This window comes from Myiozetetes cayanensis, unplaced genomic scaffold (assembly GCF_022539395.1).
Source record: "Myiozetetes cayanensis isolate MyiCay16 unplaced genomic scaffold, myiCay2020 scf9, whole genome shotgun sequence".
NCBI classification, from domain to species: domain Eukaryota; kingdom Metazoa; phylum Chordata; class Aves; order Passeriformes; family Tyrannidae; genus Myiozetetes; species Myiozetetes cayanensis.
The window spans coordinates 19,302,023-19,321,935 of record NW_026088185.1 but is presented as its reverse complement, the minus strand read 5'-3'; the positions used below and the strand labels follow the sequence as shown (position 1 = coordinate 19,321,935).

The following is a 19,913-nucleotide window of genomic DNA, read 5'->3' as shown; positions in this document are numbered from 1 at the left end:
ACAGTTATTGATTTCCATAAATTATGTATTCCATTATATAATCCACCAAATAGAAGATGCACTTGAGTTCTCCCCTAAAAGCTGCTCATGCTCTTCTCCAGCCTTCAGACACTTTTCTGGTTCTAGTTAATGACACCGTAACTGCAAATTAGTTTGCTAGTTCCCTTGGTGAAAACTGTTTGGATTTGTTGATTTATTTGTAGGCAGAGTTTCCAAGCAGTGTTTCATTTGTTCCTTTTTTTACTTACATCCATTACACTCTTATCATGCAGCAGCACACATAGACTGCTAAATAAATTTCTGCTAAATAGAAATAGGATTTAAAGAAAGGTACTTACTATCTTTGTGATTAATAATTTTATCTTCTTCATCATTTCTTAATGGTTCCTGGTTTCTCAAATGTATTTGTGAACAAGTTATTTCTATTTTAAACTGCCAACTCAGACCTTTTTGCCATCTCTTATAATACCTCTTATTTGCTTCTAGCTCTGTGCCATTACAGACTAATATACCTTGATTATCATGGATAAAACCAGCCCATCTCTTTTTTAAAGTAGTAAACTTTAGGTACTTTTGTGCATTTTAGTACACTGCAAGTTGCTTTTCATTATGGACTCACCTCCAACGGGAAGAATTCCACATGCTTTGAATAAGGGTGGACAACAAAGCATGCCATGCTAAGATGTTTTGTCAGCCAACTTTCTGGCAAAATAATTTCAGAATTTAAAACTTTATACTTTATGAAAGCATGTTCTGCAAGTTATTATTACTTTGCTTTTATCAGGACCACTTGATGTGCACACTAAGATTGCCAGATCTGATTTTCTAGGGAATAATGTTTCCTTAAAGAACTAGAAAAAACACATAGGCCAACTTCATCACTTAGCCCCCCACATACTAACTTCAGCAATCCTGTCATTAGGATAAAAAAGGAAGATACTCTGTTTTGAAGGAAATTATTTGGCAAACAATGCTAATATTTACCAAAATCAGGACTAGAGACTAAACAAATTATGCAGCTGTTCAGATTGACACGGTTCTACTGAAAAAATCCTAAACCACAAGAGATTTCAGGCATTCACATTTAATGCCAAATCCTTCCAAATAATTACCCAATGATAGCATAATTCCTGCTAAAGTCAATTAGTTATGTTCCACATGATTGACAAAAGATCTACAATATTGAATTGAAATAGAAATCGTGTTTGTGTAATGATGCAACTGTAAATTAGAGACATTAAATGTCATTATTTCTTTTGTCTTTAAATGCAGAATGTCTATCATTTAACTGCAATTCAAGAAAATGAGATTCAAGAAAAAGATTAAACTTTAGGTCTAAATCATGCTGGCACACCTTGATTACATATCAAGCAGCAGATTTTCATTCTTCTTTACTACTTTTTTTTCCCCCTACAAATTTATCCACTACTTCTCATGAAGAGCTTATCTGAAACATCAGCTTTCTATTTCACACAAGCTTCAGCACCTTAGGAAGAGACTGTATTCCTGGATGAGATGCACCCTACCATAGATAAGTAACTGTATATTCTTCCTTCCCAAAATAAGGAAAAAATTCCCAGACAAGGTAAGCCAAATGAAGGGTGTTTGCATGTGTGTAAGAACACCCTGTTTTTGTCTCTGCATTGCTTGCTTAATTTTCAGACTGCATGTACTCAGTCATCACGTGTGTTTTACAAAGACTGAAATACGGAGCCAGAGTCCTCCAAGAATGCAGGTACTGACAGTGGTAATCAAGGAAGTTGACTCATGAGTGGAACAGACAACAGCAGAATGCAGGATACATATTTTTTTCTAGAACCAGAAGTAAGTTTGTCTTCAACTAAAACTGTAGAAACTTTATTATGAATAGCAGCATAACACATGGTGCCATATGGTACCCTTCATCAATCAGCCTCTCCCGTCCTCATACTTCTAACAAGCCCTATTCCCACCAGGAGAGAATCTCCCCCACCACCAGCGACCAAAGACACTGGCCAAGTCTAAGTCAGCGTGCTTTAACAAAAAACACACACTGAAAATAAAAAAAAACCAAACCAAACCACACTTATCACACTTGTACAAAATTTCATTCTCTCAGATGCTCCTTCCATCCATAATTTGAACCGCATTGAAACTACCATGGAAGCAAACTAAGTTAGAATGGAAAAAACAAGACATCATAGCCTAAGAAACAAGGGCAAGCAGTCTGGCATTTGCACTACCTCACTGCAGTTGCTGGTGTAATTAAAATCACAGAAGAATTTAAATTACTTACTCATTTAGACTGCAGAGAAAGCAGCAGTTCACATCAAAATGAAGTGGACTAATCAGAGTGATAGGTGGGTTGTACATCCTAGAGCTGTACTCATGCAATTTTTATTCTACATCTCTGGGGCAAGATCATTGTCCATATGATGTGAGAAATATAATTGAGGAAAAACCCACAGAAGACTAGGGTTTGCAGGTTTTTTTAAAAAGAAATTTTACTTTTTTTTTTCTTGCTGAAAAAAAATTTGCCGGAGGGACAAACAGTATTTGACCACACCAAGTGTCACTCAAATTCAAAAGGTCATCATTCTATCAATAACTTCTCACCCATTTTTCACTTTCACATGCTTAAGGCATAAAACACAAGATAAACACGGTTCCCTTTGTAATCTTGTTTTTATAGTGCTAGTTTATTTCACAGGTGCTGTATTTTTCAGTCAATGCCCTGTATTTTTTATTAACAGCCGAATTTATTTTCTGACTAGCCACAGATTAAGTGATGCTGTACCCCATTTTAAATATTAAATACCTGTTCTGAAGGTACATAGTACCTGTTTCTTACATCAGTTTTGATTAGTTAAAACTTTGTTTCAACTGGATTTACAGAACACAGTTAATACACACAAAACAGTGAAATGCAAACCGGCACTGTATTTCCAATATCGCAAAGAGGATGCAGGAGTAAAATCTTTGTAAGTGAATGTATACATTGGTTCCAAAGTCAAGGTTTGGCCTGGCATCTCAATTTTCTGTACCTTTACTTTCCTTGCCCTGCAATATTCTTATGCATCAGCTGTGGTAATTTAAGCATTCAGCTAGAGCAGAGCAAGTAAGACCCCTCTCCTACCCCAATAAAAATCACCGCTCACTTCTTCCCTGCCCCTGCCCCTCTTTTCTTCTTGATATCTGAAGTCACGGTACTGTGCACACAGATGAACCAGAGGAGTAAGAAGAGGAAGTCTGTTTATTAAAGTGATTTTGTGAATCAGAACTGTAAAGCTCCTGTGGGATCATATAAATGCCAACAGAACAGAGCATTTGCTGTAAAGAAGCATTATGCTCCTGAGGATTCACCACATGCTTATGTAAATCCCTTTCTTTCATGCTCAGTTGTCATTTGCTAATCAATAACCAGGCTCCTCATTACATATTACCATACTATCAAGAGCAGATTATGTCTGTTCAGCACTATGGAGATGGTTCTCCTCAACTTACTTTTAATGACTTCAGGTCAATTCTAGATTTAATGAAAAGGCATTGCTGTTAACTTTTCATAAGGGCAAAATAGATGTTTGAAGTCTGATTGCTTCCAGATTGCCACCAAGAAGAATGGGACTCAAATCTCTCTGTATTAATAAAATGTAGTTCTGAAATACACAGTTATAAGTCCATTAAAACCCTAACATTTACTTCAGTGGCTCTGAAAATACTCCATAGGTTTACAACTTCTCCCCCCTCTGTATACATTAGTGGAAGAAGGAAATACATTTAGCATACAATGTTTCGAGATCAAGTTACAGGACTCAATAGTTAAATATACAAAACTGCTCCTACCATTTAATCATCACACGATCTTGAGTAAAGAGCAGATCCCTGAAATGATGCAACACTCTTGATAATCAGTACACATCAAGAGATAGCAACAACATTAAAGGCAAAGCACAGCCAAATGATGCTTTCAGGACTGAAAAACAGCCAGTGTCAAAATGAAACACTGTCAGTTGGCTGCTAAGCTGTTGGAATGAGATAGCAGTTAGCTGTTAAGGATTTACTGCCTGTATGCCACTTACCATACAGAACAGGCAAGTGTACATCACAAAAAGCAGCCACTAAAGGAACTGTTATGGTCACAATTAGATCAGCTAAGAACACTGCCCAAGGCTCCAGGGTAGCTGACAGCTCCTCCCTCAGGAAAGGACTTTACAGCTATTCTATCCATAGCTAAGAGGCCCATGTTTCCTAAGACTCAAGAGAAACCAGAGTGCCTTCAGCCTAGTAAAAACAGATGGGATGTGATAGTAAAACTAAGAAGGCGCACAAATTGTGTGATAGAAGAAACTCAAGAAAACTAGCTGATGGCAAATGCCACCAGGCAAGTCCGGAAAATCATGTTTAACATTGTAGAAGTGATATATGAACATTATATCCTTTCTCTCCATCCCCTGGTTTACAGCCCCAGTCTACATATTGTGACATAGAAGTGCTAGAACTAGAGACATTTTAGATATATCTAAATCTAAATATGCTGCTTCTCTCTTTCTGCAGATGCTGATGCCAGAAGCTAAATCAGAAGAACATTAAAAGCCGTTCAATTTTTTTCCTCCTTGTTATGTTCGTTCCCAGCTAAATCAAAGAGTAAACTGAAACAAACAGTATTTTTTGCCCCAGTTATCAGTGACTCCTTTCACTGCACAGGCAGTGAAAAGCATTCACATGCATAATCTTTTCTGAGGTTCACACTTTCCACCTTCTTTCATATATCAGTAGGTGGAAACAACTTAGTCAAAGAGCTCTCAGATTTTTTTGCTGCAGAGATGGTATTATTGATCATAAGTGTTTTTCCCCTGATATTATTCCTGAAGTAGCACAAAAGTTTTTTTAAGACCAGAGGTAAAGATTTAACTTCTGAAAAGCATCAATTTTTAACAAGTACTTGAAATACAATAAAGGACAGTACACAGTAATACTGAGAATTTATTAATGTGGTAAAATCTCAATGCTCGGTTGAAACCAGAAATTTCAGTCTGAAAACAGACCTGTTCCTGAAAAGAACTGAAGTTAAGTACCCGTAACTCCAGTAATGTTAAAAAACAATCATCCTGAAGTGAGAGCATTTCAATAACAGAGAGGACAACATGCACATAATTTGATCACTTTGTTAAATACTACATTATTTTGGTTTTAGTCACCTTTCTGGATTTGCTTATAATTTAATGACTATGTCTCTGAAAGATCTCTGTATTTCTTGATACCAAATATTGATTGGTGCACACCTTAAGGAAGTCAAACCTCTATAACCTGCGTGACTGAAATGATGCACCATCTGCCTGACTGGTAAGAAATACCAGAGCAACACACAGACTAAGCATGTAATGGCTGACTTTGTTTGCTTCTGCACGCCTGGTGCACAAGAAAAGAGATTATAACCTGTTATTCCAGTGACAAATTCTTCAACTACAGCCCTGAAAAACAGCCACACTGCTTGAAGCAAAATTTAATTTCTTTAAATCAAAGTGTGAAAGGCCGATCGTTGCCTGAAGGCCAAGGGTACTTCAGAATAGAGCTCTAGAAAAGTGATTTCATTTATGAAATCAAGACAAAAGACCTGCAAACAAGGTCTACAAGTATATGTATTTTTTAACAGAATAGTGTAAGGCCTCAGTGCACCACACAGGTTTTGAGGGGAAGGTACAGAGAAACCTTTGGCTTTGTCCAAATCAAAGGAAGTTTTAAACGTGTTGAATCAAAAACTCCCTGGATGTGTGCATCCTGTCAATGACGCTTGGAGTTTTACACTCCTGATTACCTATCGGTATATTACTGTTAAAACCAAAGGAGATTTGTAGGTAAAGGAAAAAGACATCTGAGCCACCATAAAAATTATGACTATCTGCATATCATCCATCTAAAATTCATGGATCCTAACTTGCTTATCGAAAGGAGTGGGAAGCATTGAAAAAAATCTAAGTCTTGTTTTAAAATTTTCAAAGGTTTCACCTGGTTTTCCTGCCATAGGCCAAACTTTCTCTTTACAGTAAATCAGCTTCACCAGTAAAGTCTGCTCCTATGGTAAAGTTCTTGTCCCTCTTGTGTCCCAGTGCATCTCCTGTGGCTGTTCACTGGCCTCACTAAAGGAGCAATGACAAGTGCTTTATGGAGAAACAAGATCAATAAAATCAGTTTAGTTAAAATTTTGCCTTTCCCTCAAAAATGTCAGCAGTCACAAATGAACCAACCAAAACCTGACTGCTTTACAGCGACCCAATACAGTCCCAGGAACATCCCTACTAGTAGAAAGGCAGAGAACCACAACGCTAAGTGGGAACAAACAGGTAAAATTATTTCAAATGGTTTCAACCCTGCCCAGTGTATTACATTGCCACATTCACAGGCAGCTCTAGAGCAGTTAGATGAAGCAGTGTGGTCTGTCAATGAAAAAGCAACATTCTTAAAAGTATTAGAAAAAAATCCATTTAGAATTAAATTTTGAATTATCAAAATGTAAACCCTATTACAGTTGACCAGTAACATACATGCCATTAATAATACAGTTATTTTTAATACTGAAATCAAGTCAAGATTTAAATTATTTCCTTTAGTATAAAGAAGCTTGGGGGTTGAAGTTTGAGGTTTCTTTATTATTTTTTGTTCCTCCTGTTGTTTGGGGTTTTTTTTCCTTTTGTAATTAGTACAATAAAAAGAATGGAACAGAAAAGCTCTGGTGATTTTAAAATTTCAGTATCAGCAACATCCCCAAATGCAATTGCCTGCATAATTTACAACCACAGCTGTGCAGGTTAAAAGCCTAATTCCTTTCCATCTAAATATTTAGACATGCAAATCTTGTTGATAACCCAAATTTAATAAGCAGAAAAAATATACTGATTCTTTGGCTCAATAATTATAATTTTTACACTAAAAAGTTATTTTTATAACCAAATATATATACCATTCCTCAGTTAAATAAGTGATGGTATAATGATTGCATACAGGATTATTCAGATCATAATTATATTAGATTTTTCAATTTAAAATGTATTTTCAATAAAAATACAGCAAGGAATAAAAACATACTTAACTAGTGAATAAGAAATGCATTAATTTATCATTTTTAAAGAGCAAACTTTGAAGGAAATAGAGGTACAAACAGAAAGCAGGATTAGAATCAATAGTTTAATCAAGGGTTCTGCTTACTGATTTCAGTCATGATTTAATCATGATTAAACAGGTTATTTAAATAAAGTCTCCATGCTGTGAAAATAAAATTTAGTTCAGTAACCACATGCCCACACCTCCCTGATTCACAGGACAAAGCCTGAGCGGTGATGGCAAAATAAAACATAAGACATGCTCAATACTGTAATCACAGGTGCATTTATTTCAAGAATACTACAAATGGTTTTGCTTATGATGTTTGCTACTGGATCAGTTCCCAGACTATAGACAAGTTCTGTTACTTTCCAGTTGTAAATCTACCACACAGCTGCGAGTTTGTGGATTTTGTCATTAAATACACTTGAGAACAGAAATCACTCTAATAGCAACAACGTTGAGAGCTACTTGTCCTTGGTGAAGGACACACATCAGCCCCCCCTCTTACAAAAGAGACTGAAATGACAGAAGTTTTTTTAAGATACCAAAATGAAATTAGAAGGAGAAAAGAAAAAAAAGAAAAAAAGAAAAAAAAAAGAAAATAATGAGAATTTAGAACGCTGGCTTATGGTACACTAACACAATTATCAAACTCATTCTGCCTCTAGCCAGAACAGATTTTGGGGTTTGTTTATTTATAGTTTTTTGGGTATTTACTCCTACCAATCTAAGCCTCAAACCTAAATATTAGCAACACAGGAGTAGCTCTACTAGGTACCTCCAGCTAAGCACATTTCCCCTCTTAATTTTACATGTAACTAATTTTGTAGGAAAGAGATAAAAAAACTAGGCATACATGAAAGCAGGAAGATTAGCACTTGAGCTTCTGCTCAGATGGATGAGTGGTACCCATCATCTACGCTCTTGCACACAGAAGAAATCGCATTTGACTGAAGTCCTAACAACTCTGGCTGTAGTGTGACACAGGCACTACTAACTACTCTTTGGACTTGTATGTGCCTGCCCAGATCCCCAGAAGATCCATTCCACAGAGCTGATCAAATAACACTTGGGTTCCAGTTATACTAATACTGTTTTTGTATGAAATACGCACACAAGCATTTACATGTAAATAACAGAGTGACATAACAGACAAGTTTGCCTCAGCATTTTCCCTACACACTATTTAAAATCAGATATGCAATAACAGAAATATTCATTTGCCAGTAAAACATTTCCATTTGCCCCTTTTGTTCTTCCACAGGCTTAATCATCTAGTGCGCAGGAAATTAGGTCCTGGGACATTGCAAATTACTGTCAGTAAATTATCTTCCTGTCATATGAGCTAATTTAACCATTTTAGATTGCTGCACATAATTTGCAATTCTTAACTATTAAGCATTAACAAGTCTCCTAATATAACATGAAATATCTGTAATTAATCCAAGTAGTCAAATCCTCTGACAGGCACCTCCTGAAATCTGTAAATGTAACAGCTTGGTGGTCAGACTGGAAATCTCAAATCAAGGGTGATAATTCCTCCCCGCTCCCTTTCCCTGGTGGTATGAACCTGCTGTAGGACTAAATCACAGGCAATTGCCTTCAGCCCCTCTTTGTGGAGTTTCTGCCAGGGTCTGCTGCTAGGACACATGGTGTGAACAGTCTTACTGGACAAAACGTGAATTACAGATTTCATTCCTCCCTACTCTCAAATTCCCCTTCCTCTGTGAGGCTGAGGATACAGAAGCATCAGCATTTTAATGTAATGATCGCTCAGTCTGGTTACACGCTGTGGCAACTAAGAACCTGTATTTTCAGTTCACTGCAAAATTCAAGCAAAATCTCTTAATTACTCTTTAGCTTTAAAACACTAATGGACTGTATTTAGCATTTAATACTAGAGCCTTTCAAAAGCTTTGCATGGAATTACCTAAAAGAGACTACTGCTAATTTCACTTCTGGGGAAACATACTCCAAGGCACAACAGGGGAAAAGATAGAAAATAAACTGGAAATTGTCATCTCCAACTGAAGAAGCAACTCTGACAGGAGAGAATATTTTGACAAGTTAGTCCTTCTGAGAAAACTATGAAAACAGAAAGGTATTAAATACAATTTAAGGACATGAAAATCAGATGGTCTGTGTGGTTTCCAACTTTAGTAAGAGTATTAAATACCACGGCTTGTATAAAGGGTGCCATGAGTTCTGCTTCTGATCCACATCAAGGCATTTGCACTAAACAGAGGCTGGTGTTAATTTAGCACTCCCTACTCAATTACTGAATGAGTCCAACCCTGCTCCAGTTGGGAAAAAAATAACAGAACCTGACCATTCAGGTAAAGAATTACTAAAATGCATTGATTCTTCTGCCAGAATTCCTCCTTTGTGAAAGTAATTTTTAATTTTTATGGGTACTATTAACCTTTCTTGGAACATACCGCTAAAAAAAATTCAAACTATCATTTAAATTTTGATGGGTTTTGTCACAGTGTAGCCTCATTGTAGAAGAAGAAAAAAGAACAAAGCAGAGGAGCATTTTCTTCCTGCCCATCAGGCACCACACATGCCCCCCTCCTCCTGTTTAAGGTTGCCTATCTCCCAAGCTTTTGCCCTGTCCAAATCCCCAGGAACTACTCTTTAAACCTTATGGTCCACACTCTGCAGCCTCGTATTAAATTGTTTCTGCCCATAAGGTTCTAAATGTTTGCATCAACTTCCACAACAAACCATGCAACCAAAAGCTCAGCAGCACCCACAAATGTCATCTAGGTTTTCTCTCCACCATCCCTTCTTGCCCAAGGGCCCTGGGGAAATGCCTTCTCCCCTCAGGTCCTAGCCCAGCTGGCCTCTATCACACAGGAAGAGCTCCTTCTCATAGGAGATGCTCACCTTTTGCTGTCCCCAAACCACATGACCCCTCTCTGGGGCAGTAATGAAGAGATGAGACCTCCCTGAGCCTTCCCTCGATGTGTTTACTTCCCTTCCACTCTCATCCTTCTCATCAGTCAATTCATTCCTCTTATATTTTGCAAATATTTATATTTTTACCCACATCAGTACTGAACTTTCTTTTTTTTAGCAGTAATTCTCAGCATCTAAAACCAGTGTGTTCTGAACTCACCAAGCTATGCAGTTTATATAATTTGATTGCACGAACTGAATTATTTTAAAAGAAAAAGCTTCCAACATTTAGGATGATAAACTGAGCTTTGAGTCTTCAAGTCTGGCATCTAATGCTTACAACGTTTATCTGAATATCAAGCCACACTTTAAAACCTATTTAATAGTAGTAGATGAAGCATCACAGTTATCACAATAACTTGATCCTTATTAATACGATTCACAATTTAGTTCATTTTAACAAATCCCATAAAAACCCTGTGATATGCTGTAGTCTCTATCTGCTATATGACTTAATGATTGATTCACCAAAAGACATCAACAGAATAGTTTAAAATCTGCAGTGGAGGTAGATAAATTCATAAAATTAGCTGTTTACTACCTTACAATCACAGGGGAATCCTGCATAACACAAAGCAAGTCACCTACACCCCTTTTATTGGCTACAAATGCCGAAACTAGCAGTGTTCTTACTTTCAGATGCGCAAAAAAACCTTTACTCAGTAAGTTAATTACAACAAAAGAGAGCAGTTTGGGGCCAGAGCATCTTTCTCCATATAATAATAATAATAATATAATGGCCAGTCTTCGCGAGCGAAGATCCAGGGAAGGTCTTTCCACCTTCCAGCCTGCGCATTGGATTTTTTAGGTGAGACACAGTGTGCGCGGAACTGAGCCCACCCTTTAATCCTAAGGTTCATCTGCCGGGGCCAAGCGAGCTTGGACGGTGGCAGTGAGGTCCTTAGGACGTAGGTGGGTTGCCTTTAAGGGCTAACGAGCCCCACCTGCCCGGGAGTGGCCCTGACCGGGAATCGAACCTGGGTCTCGGCGGTGATAGCGCGGCGCCTTTACCACTAGACCACCAGGGGCTCCTTTCTCCATATACAGCTGCCCTAAATGTAAGCTCATTCACCCTGCAGTGATCCCAGGGTAAGGACAGCTGCACACGCTGGAATGCAGAGGGAACTTCCTCTGTTATCCTGGACTGACTGTGAGGGACTGAGGGCCTCCACGTTTACATCCTATGGCACAGGAAGACTTTTATGGAGAAAACACATACACTTGCATTTCTGCTAAAAGAACAGAAGACACAGTCGAATTAATTGTACAGATTACAGGAATAGTTTGAGCACTAACACTTCAATGCTCTGAACACTGTGTTCCCAAAACAGCATCTCTGTAGCTTGTCACTTACATTACTTGGTGTGGTACAAGCTTGTCAATACTTCACTAGAATGCCAGCCTCAAACCTACTCTGGCTTTTGTTTAGCACAGCAGTAAGGTCCAAGTATCGAGACTTTGGTGTTGAGGAAGAAGACTCCCAGACACTGTTACCACAGTTACTACTTCTCCAGGTCTGGCTTTTCTGAATTTGCTCACTGTAGACAGACCTAGACCCAAATGTGCAGAGCCTTCTGTTCTTGGGTGAAACCACTCACTGCCAGGCCAGGGCCACCATTAACGTGTCTGCAGCAAGGTCAAAGGTGAAAAGCTTTTAACAATATACTGAAAGACACTTAACACTGACGGGCAAATGAGCTAGATAACTCCCCACTGGTAATCCAATAATGGAAGAAATTTAAGTATTTTATTAAAAGTTAACAAATAATCACCAGCTCCATTCCCAAAATAAGGTTTCTGTTAACTTACTGAAGACCAAGACATTTGAACACAAATCTCAACAAGTATTCAGCAGACTGCACAGCCCTGCTGTGTCCACGGCAGCCTCAGCTGTTCCCCTCCTGGGGTCAACAGTGAAGAGGAAGCACAACTCAAATGCCGTCGAAGGTACCTTGCTAAACACAATGTATATAGCGGTCAGACAGCGGCTGCCCTGAATTTTGGTGAGTGTTCCATACAGAAAATAATTCTTGCCTTTAAATTAGCAAATATAAAGGAATGCTAAAATACTAACTCTAAATCTACACCACTGGGCAGAAGCATAGGGAGCCTGTAGCCCTTGTTCTCAGATAAGCACTCTGTAGACTGCCAGCTAAAAGAAAAGCCTGTTGCTTAGTACAGCCCGTGCTCCTGCCTTCCCCCCAGACACACACACATTGATTAGGGGCCAGCTCTGACCCTACCCACATGCTCAGGCTTCCATCTGAAGGAAACCCAGACGCACAGTGCAAAGATCTCTAACTCTGCCCAACTCCTACCACTGAGACAGGACACAGCCAGGGCTTACATGGGGACAGAAGTTTGCACTGCAGATCATCCTTCCCTCAAAAGTAGGACAGCTAAATTAACAAAACTCACTCTGCAAAATCATGCATCAGATTTTTGGTTTTTTCCAAGACACCACTAACAGTGTTGCCAGAATCCAGAGTGCCTCTGCTTTCCAAGACTAACTTTTTTTTTCTGCTTAAAGGAAACTTTCTGATTCCTAAAAACTGAAATTCTTGTTTCTTCCCTCTCTACCAATAGCCACCCAAACCTTCATATTTATAACACATTAATCTAGCTACTACAGACTTGCTTTTAGGGAAGGCAGGGAGAGGGAATTTTTTCCACCCAAATTAAGAGGATCCTTAAGAAGAACAAAAGTTCATTGTGCAAATAAGAGCCCGGAAACTCAAGTCTCTTGGGATCAGTCTCCCTTCACTTCTGGCTTAAGAGCTGCAGAAAGCTGAAAGCATAATCCCTGACATTTCACTGTACTTGCAGGACTAAAATGTTTGCCCTCTGAATATGCAAGTAACTGGGTAGAAGGTAATCACTCCACAGGTTTCATCATAATTTATAAGTACCCAAAGCACCTCACTGGCACATCCACATAGCAGTACAAATTGGTCTCTTTGTAAATGGTTTCATCTACCGGCCAGCAGAGATGAAAAAGAATATTGATAGCATAACTGGGCAGTTATGTAAATTGGACAACTAAAACGATTCCAAATAATCTCTAAGTCTTTCCTATCCCCACAATAAAATTTATTAATCCTCCCTTTTGTAAACAACCTTTGCAATTTTTTTGCAGCTGTCACTAGAAAAGCAGTAAAAGAAAAGGTAAGAAAATAGATTTTAGAAGTTGGCATTCATTCTGTGTAGTTGGTTTTTTTCTGATTGGTAACAGCTGAAACCAGGATATTAACGATTTTTTATGTTACTGTTTTAAAGCTATTTGTTATGCATAAATCTGTTATTAGTTTCCAATACATTGGTTGTAATTTTCTAATTATTTCTGTCTTCTTATCTCTTTATTAGCATAAAAAACCCCTGTAACATTTAACTTTTCCCAATAACAATAATTAAGACTTTACAATCTCTCATAAATAGCCTGTCAACACAAACTAGATGTAAGCAAGTTTTAGAGTGGTAGTGAGTTTTTTTAGCTATGTTAGCCATTTAAGGAAAATGGCTGTAAATACATAAAAAGTTACCAAAGTTTCTTTTGAAAAAACAGTTTTATACAAGACCTAGACTGCATAATTAAGTAATTCAAATCTTAGTTATAAACCCATTATAATTAAAGGTAATCTGACTTATTTTAACTAAGTATAAGTCAGACAACATATTTGTATCCATTTTCTAAGATATCTGTCACTTCTCCACAATGACTGATCAAACTTGCCAGTGAAAAATGTTTTGAGTAGGCAACTTGTAATATAGCTATGGTTTCCCTGTGTCAGAGGCTGACTGCTGAAGTGTGAAAGAAACTCATTAAAAATCTCTCACTGTGATCCTTCATTGCAAGGCTAAAAAGAAAGAAAATACTTAATGAAGGGTACACTTAACCAGAAGTCCCATTCATGTTCTTATTTTCGTTTTACACCGTTTTGGTAAGTAATTAAAAGACAGCAATTAGTCACAGAAACACTACTCATACCAGTCATACTGAGAGGTATAAAGTACTGATTTTATGTTAATATTATCAAAGTAATGAGGGAGATCAAGATAATACAGCTAAATAAATAGAAGAATCTCTTACCTTAATCTTAAGACAAGATTCACCGCACATGGAACTTCACTATATTCGTCACTAGCAACAGGCTGAGACTATTAGAGAAAAAAGGAAAGTTTTATAAAGGATGCCAAATGAAAAGAAATAGAAGAAAAGAAAAATCACAAAAAAACTTTCCATGCTAACAGTTTGAAGTTAGCATGGAATATTTAACACATTCTCTAACTCTCAGAAACCTTTTAAACACTTTCAGTACACAGTCTAAAATATAGCTGATACCAGTAAAACTGCCAAATTTCAATTACAGAGATACAAATGATAATGCATTAAAGTACTGAGTGTAGGAGCTTTTAATCCACCTTGCATCAAAGCTCAAATAACCTATTAAATAATATGCACACAGTGAGAATACCAAACAGCTACTCACATTATTTTTGTGTAACAGTTCTGGTTGTTAAGCAAGTCTTGCATCTACCCATATGCAAAGAACTAGTACCACATCAAAGCATGCATCACAACTCAGAGATGTCCTTCACAGAGAAAAATCAGGAATATGGATATCTTTCACACTCTCACTCCTCCCTCACACTATGATATCCTCCCCGGCTCTCAACTAACATTCACGTGAAGTCTCAGGCAAAACTCTATCCTACATACAGGGTACCTCACGCTCCTCATAGCCAACTTGGCATATTGTCACCACTCACAGAAGCCAGTTCAAAAGTTACAGTCAAGTTCTCCCAAAATAAAAGACTTGCATCACAACTCTCTTCTTGTTTTTGCAACAGTCTTCGATATCAGAGCTACTTATAAAAATGTTACACAGGATCTATCTTTAATTATCTTTGTATTTTCAACAAACATTAATGCATATTTGGAAAATTATCACTACCACAAAACAAGAGCAGATTTTTTTCCTGCTTCTATTAAATTCCTTCCATTCATATAAACTACTACTATTACCTCTGCATCTTCAACAGACATGTTATTTCAATGTATAGGAATGTGCATCCCAAAGACCCAACAGACACACACCAACAGTGGCAAGCTGCACTAGTCTTAGTTCCAAGTCATCTTCTGGCACATTTAGGAAAACAAAACTCAACAGAAGACTTCAAGCAGAGGCTTTTTTCTCCTTCATAAACTAAGCAACTATTTTATTACGAGCTACCTGTATAAACTGAATCACAAACTGTAGAACTCTTAATAACTAAGACACAGAAAGACTGTGAGGTAGAAGTCCTTTTTTATTCTACTCAGCTTTGTCTCAGATGCTGAAGCACTGTGTAAGCTAGGTCTGCAACGAAGAGACTGGAGTCATCACAGGAGCTAACAGGCCCAAATCTGGCAGGAAGCTGTTAGTCTTTTAGAAGATTTCTATGACACCAATGAAAACCAGAGAATCCAAAATTGCAGGTAAAGTGGTAAGGGTCACCCACCCAAGAAAGAGACATTTTTGAAAGAGAATTTTTTTCTCTAAGACATAGTCCTATTAAGCAATTATTTATATCAGTGATGCTTCCCACACTCGCAGCACAGGGCCATGAAATTCAACATGATATTTTGTTCCTCTGAATTAACCTAAATATGTTTCAGTTCTGAACTATTTTACTTATAATTATAAGTAAAACATTTTAATTATAAGTTACAAGTCATGATACAAATCCTAAGAATGAAAAATTATTTGGAGATCCTCTGGCTATTCCTGAACACAGTCATCATTACTCTGACAAAGACAGCAATCATTGTGATCCAGTTATGAAGGTTCCCTAAAAATAGCCAAATTACCTATTTTTGTGAATTCTCCTGGGCACAAACATGACTTTTAAATTCCTATCCATTTTATCCACTGTGTGCTCAACTTCATTATTACAGGTACAATTGCATACAGCTCTATCCTCACAAGTACTTGCTCTACGAGACTGCAGAAGAACACTCCCACCTCAATTCACATTTTTAACAGCAGAAACAAAAAAGAAATCCCTTCACTCAAACACTTGGAAGAAAAGAAAAATTGATAAAGACATTTTTACCTCTGTGTTCTCCTCCTCTTTCACTCTTCGTGACTGGAAAACAAATGCAGTGAGATATGAGCTATGCAGCTTTACACAGTAAAGATCCAGAAATACGAACAATTAACATAAAGATAGAATATCTTGCACAGTGTAAATGTCTTGGCAGAAACAGAAGGTACCTTTTCCTGAGAAACAGCAGCTTTGCCTTCCTCGCTCTTCTCATCCATTTCATCATCACTCCATTCCCAGTCTCCATCTTCTGTTTTATGGAGGTGACCACTGGAACCCGGCACTCGCCTGACCTACCAAAATATTGTTGACCATTACGCAGACATCCTTAGTCTTTATCAGTGTTCTGGTTAATCAGCAATTCTTTGGTATTTTTATTTTATGTGCTTTCAGTAATTTGCTGCAGGAGTCGCTACCATATTCTAATAATATTTGACCTTAGGGGTCATCCTTAAGCCAGCAGGAATAGCTAAACTGTGCAAAATTCATACAGGGAAACAGAGCTTGGATATATTTTACAACCACTTAGGAAGAAGCTCAAGTAAATGACAACTGCTTTACTGCTTGAAATGAAAGGAAGCCATTCAAGAAAGTAAAGTTACACAGACAAGGTTGTTTTTGGGACACAAGAACTTGGATTGCTCTGCTAAAAAGCTTCAAGTAAAGGTATAAAGAATACTTTAAAAGTGAAGTTATCCTTATTAAGAAAAAAGAAAAAAAACCCAGCAATTGTATGCAGACTAAGAAGACAGGCAGGTATGCATCACACCAAACTAGCTGGGCAAACTCTTGTAGATCAAAAAGTCTAACGCAGGATAATAGGAGTATCCAGCAGCTAAATCTGAAAATCAAATACTCCTCTGGTGTTATCTTGCTCTTTTTCAGAGCCAGACAACATGCTTGTTTTCCCCCAGATCATGTTTAGACTACAACAATTCATCCATCAATTCTTCCCACACCTATCCATTTTGAGACCCACGATGCTGGAATAAGCACAATAAGCAGGAGCCCTGCTGGTGTTTAGATTAGAATCTGTTTCTCTAATTATTTCACACCACTGAACCAATATAGAGTTTCCATTGTACAACTTCAAATGCTTGTACAGGTAAGCTCCCCAGTGCTATAAATTTGTAAAGCTTAAAGCATATCCTTTTCATTACAAAGAAGTTATTCCAGAAAACAGACTGTACATTGGTAAGAGAACAAAAGGAACCAAGCATTAAATGTTCACATCACACAAAAGAAAGATCTAACTTTGCAGAAAAGTAATTTCAGACCAAAACCTACTGTTGGAAAAGACATCAATAAAAATAACTTTAAAAAACCCAAACCAATAAACAAACAAAAAACACCCCCCCAAAAAACCCCACCTACATGGTCTTAGCCTAGAATTGCATAACCTGTTTGCCAGTATTCACAGCACTGTACACCTGCTTAGCTAAACTTTGGTTTCCCAGATTCCCATCTGTGGTGTTTTGTTGTCTTGCACTGAAGTATACTGAGCACTGATTAACTTAGTTCTACCATTCTGATGGTTGGTGGCAGCGATGGAAACCCATTCTGCCAGCACAGATACCCCACAAAACAGGGGAAAAAATTTAAATATAAAATCTGATTTTTTACTAGGAAAACTACTGGTTTTTTCGACAAAATGAAACTTAAAAGACTAAACTGCTATTAGCCCTGCTCTAAACTGCTCCAGTTGCTGCAAATCACAATGTGCAGAAAGATGCAGCATGTGACAAATTCCAGCTGCTTCTAAATCCCATCAGATACTGTATTAGCACAATGTGTGGCATGAAAATAGCACAGGATACCAGAAGTCTGAGATCGTGAGCCTTCCAAGAACACTGTGTGATGCAGGTACTAATACATTTTTTCCAAAGCAGCTCTTCATGGGGTAGCTTTTCACTTGAGCTATTTCTGTACTGGGTTTGGACCAAGCACAGTGTGGAGCTGACTGGCCTGACACCACGAGAGCATGAATGAGTGTGAACTGAGCAGCCTTCTTTCAAAACCTTGGTCATACACAAGCAGGTATCTTGATATCTGCCTGGATGTTTTTCTCCTCTTCTTTCCTTCACTTTCCCAAACACCCATCTGCTCCTCTCCTTCCTTTTTGAGCAAAACCAGAGAAAAGAGTGAAGATTTCAGAACCTCAGTGTGTTTCTGTACCTTCTTCAGTCCTTACGATATTCCTCCCTTTCATTTCTTCCCTGCACAACTGGATTAGAGTGCCCTACTTAGTTTCTCCATATTTTGTACTCCTTTGTAACTGAGAAGAGGGGAAACCTATGCAGGACACTGGGGGAACATCCTACTCCATCACTTGGACAAATTCTGCACCATTTTCCCTGTTTCTCATTACAGGCTCCTAATACACCAGTTTTAGCCTAGCTGCCTCAAAGCTTGGCAAAAGAAGCTTGTGTATGTTTGGGAGGAAGGACCAAGAAGAAATCAAAGGAAGCAATAGCACAGCAATTCTTTACTCAGCTGCAATCAGCCCAGGCACAATCAGTGGGCTCTTACTGTCTACATCATCAGGGATTAGCACAGATACAAGGTAATCTAGCAGGCAGTTTGCCTGGTGCTTGTGGATGTAATTTATTATCCTTCAGTTCCTGACGAAGGCTTTTGTTTAACAGCACAAGCATTTTCCCAACAGCTATACACAAACCTAGGAGAGGACATCATCCACAACTAAACACATGCTTTTCAAACAGAATAGAACAGAATGGTTTACAGACACATTTACACACTGCATCGTGCATTAATCAAAATCTTTTCTGCTTCCATTTTCAACTGTTCTGAACACTTATTCTAAATAGAATTATTTTAATGGAGCCTAATGATGTCCACATCATCTGCAGAGTTATGGCCGAAAGCTTTACTGATGAAGATGGAGTGCATTTCAAGTTTTAAATAGATTGCCTTTTAATAAACAATAAACAAATGGCTCAAGGAAAAGAAAGTTACTACAAAGCAAAATACCATGTTAATTTAAATTATTTTCTTGAAAGGTTTCTGAAGACAGAAAAACAAGTTTACTAGTACTCTGTTGCAATCAGTCTGGCTCCCACCAGCAAACATATTCACAGAAAAGAAATTATAATTTCAGCTAGAGCAAAGCACACACCCTATTCAACTTTTAAAAATGTGAAGTTGTTGTCTACAAAGTTTTAACTGATGTGCTTAAAGTGTGTGCTTAACACTTGCAACACTCAGTGAACTCATTTGCACGATTTTTGACTGACAAGCCTGGCTTAACTCGGGTCAGTTCTGGTTAGAGCCACAAAGAATCAGTCACATATGGAGGACATGCACTCTACCTACGTGCAAGACAGAATAAGCAGCACATTATGTCTGCAGATAAACTAATGGCCTCTTCATTCATCATAAACATGTATAACTAATATCATATATTGGATGGAAATACATTAGCTTAAATGTCTGTTCTGGCTATCATTTTAGATACTACTTGGAGACTGGTATCCTAGGCAGCATGCTTGCATTTCACTCCAGTAATTACAGCATTAAGGCAGTTGAGAATATTCTATACATTTCTCCTGACATCCTGCTACAGGTCTTCCATTTTACAGAAGGAAACAATGCAGCAGACAAATGAAACGACTTATACAAGGGCATGGAGCAAATTCAAGACAGAGTAGGGAATCACAGCAAACTCTTTGTATCTCTACAAAAATAAGAAAGAAGTTGTTTTACATGGCATGCAGTAGCCATACAAATGCATTTTCTCCATCAGCTTCAGTCAAAATACACAGCATCAA

At 37.8% G+C, this 19,913-nt stretch overlaps 1 protein-coding gene across 3 annotated transcripts in view; it reads right to left on the bottom strand.

Moving 5' to 3' along the window:
- Positions 1-19,913, bottom strand: part of STK39 (serine/threonine kinase 39) — an 83,852-nt gene that overhangs the window by 19,626 nt on the left and 44,313 nt on the right. For all 3 annotated transcript variants that reach the window (XM_050339588.1, XM_050339590.1, XM_050339589.1), the window contains exons 11-13: positions 16,296-16,418; positions 16,135-16,167; positions 14,129-14,196 (exon numbers count right to left, since the gene is read on the bottom strand). In XM_050339588.1, coding sequence (XP_050195545.1) covers positions 14,129-14,196; positions 16,135-16,167; positions 16,296-16,418 — 224 coding nt within the window. The remainder of the gene's footprint in view (positions 1-14,128; positions 14,197-16,134; positions 16,168-16,295; positions 16,419-19,913) is intronic.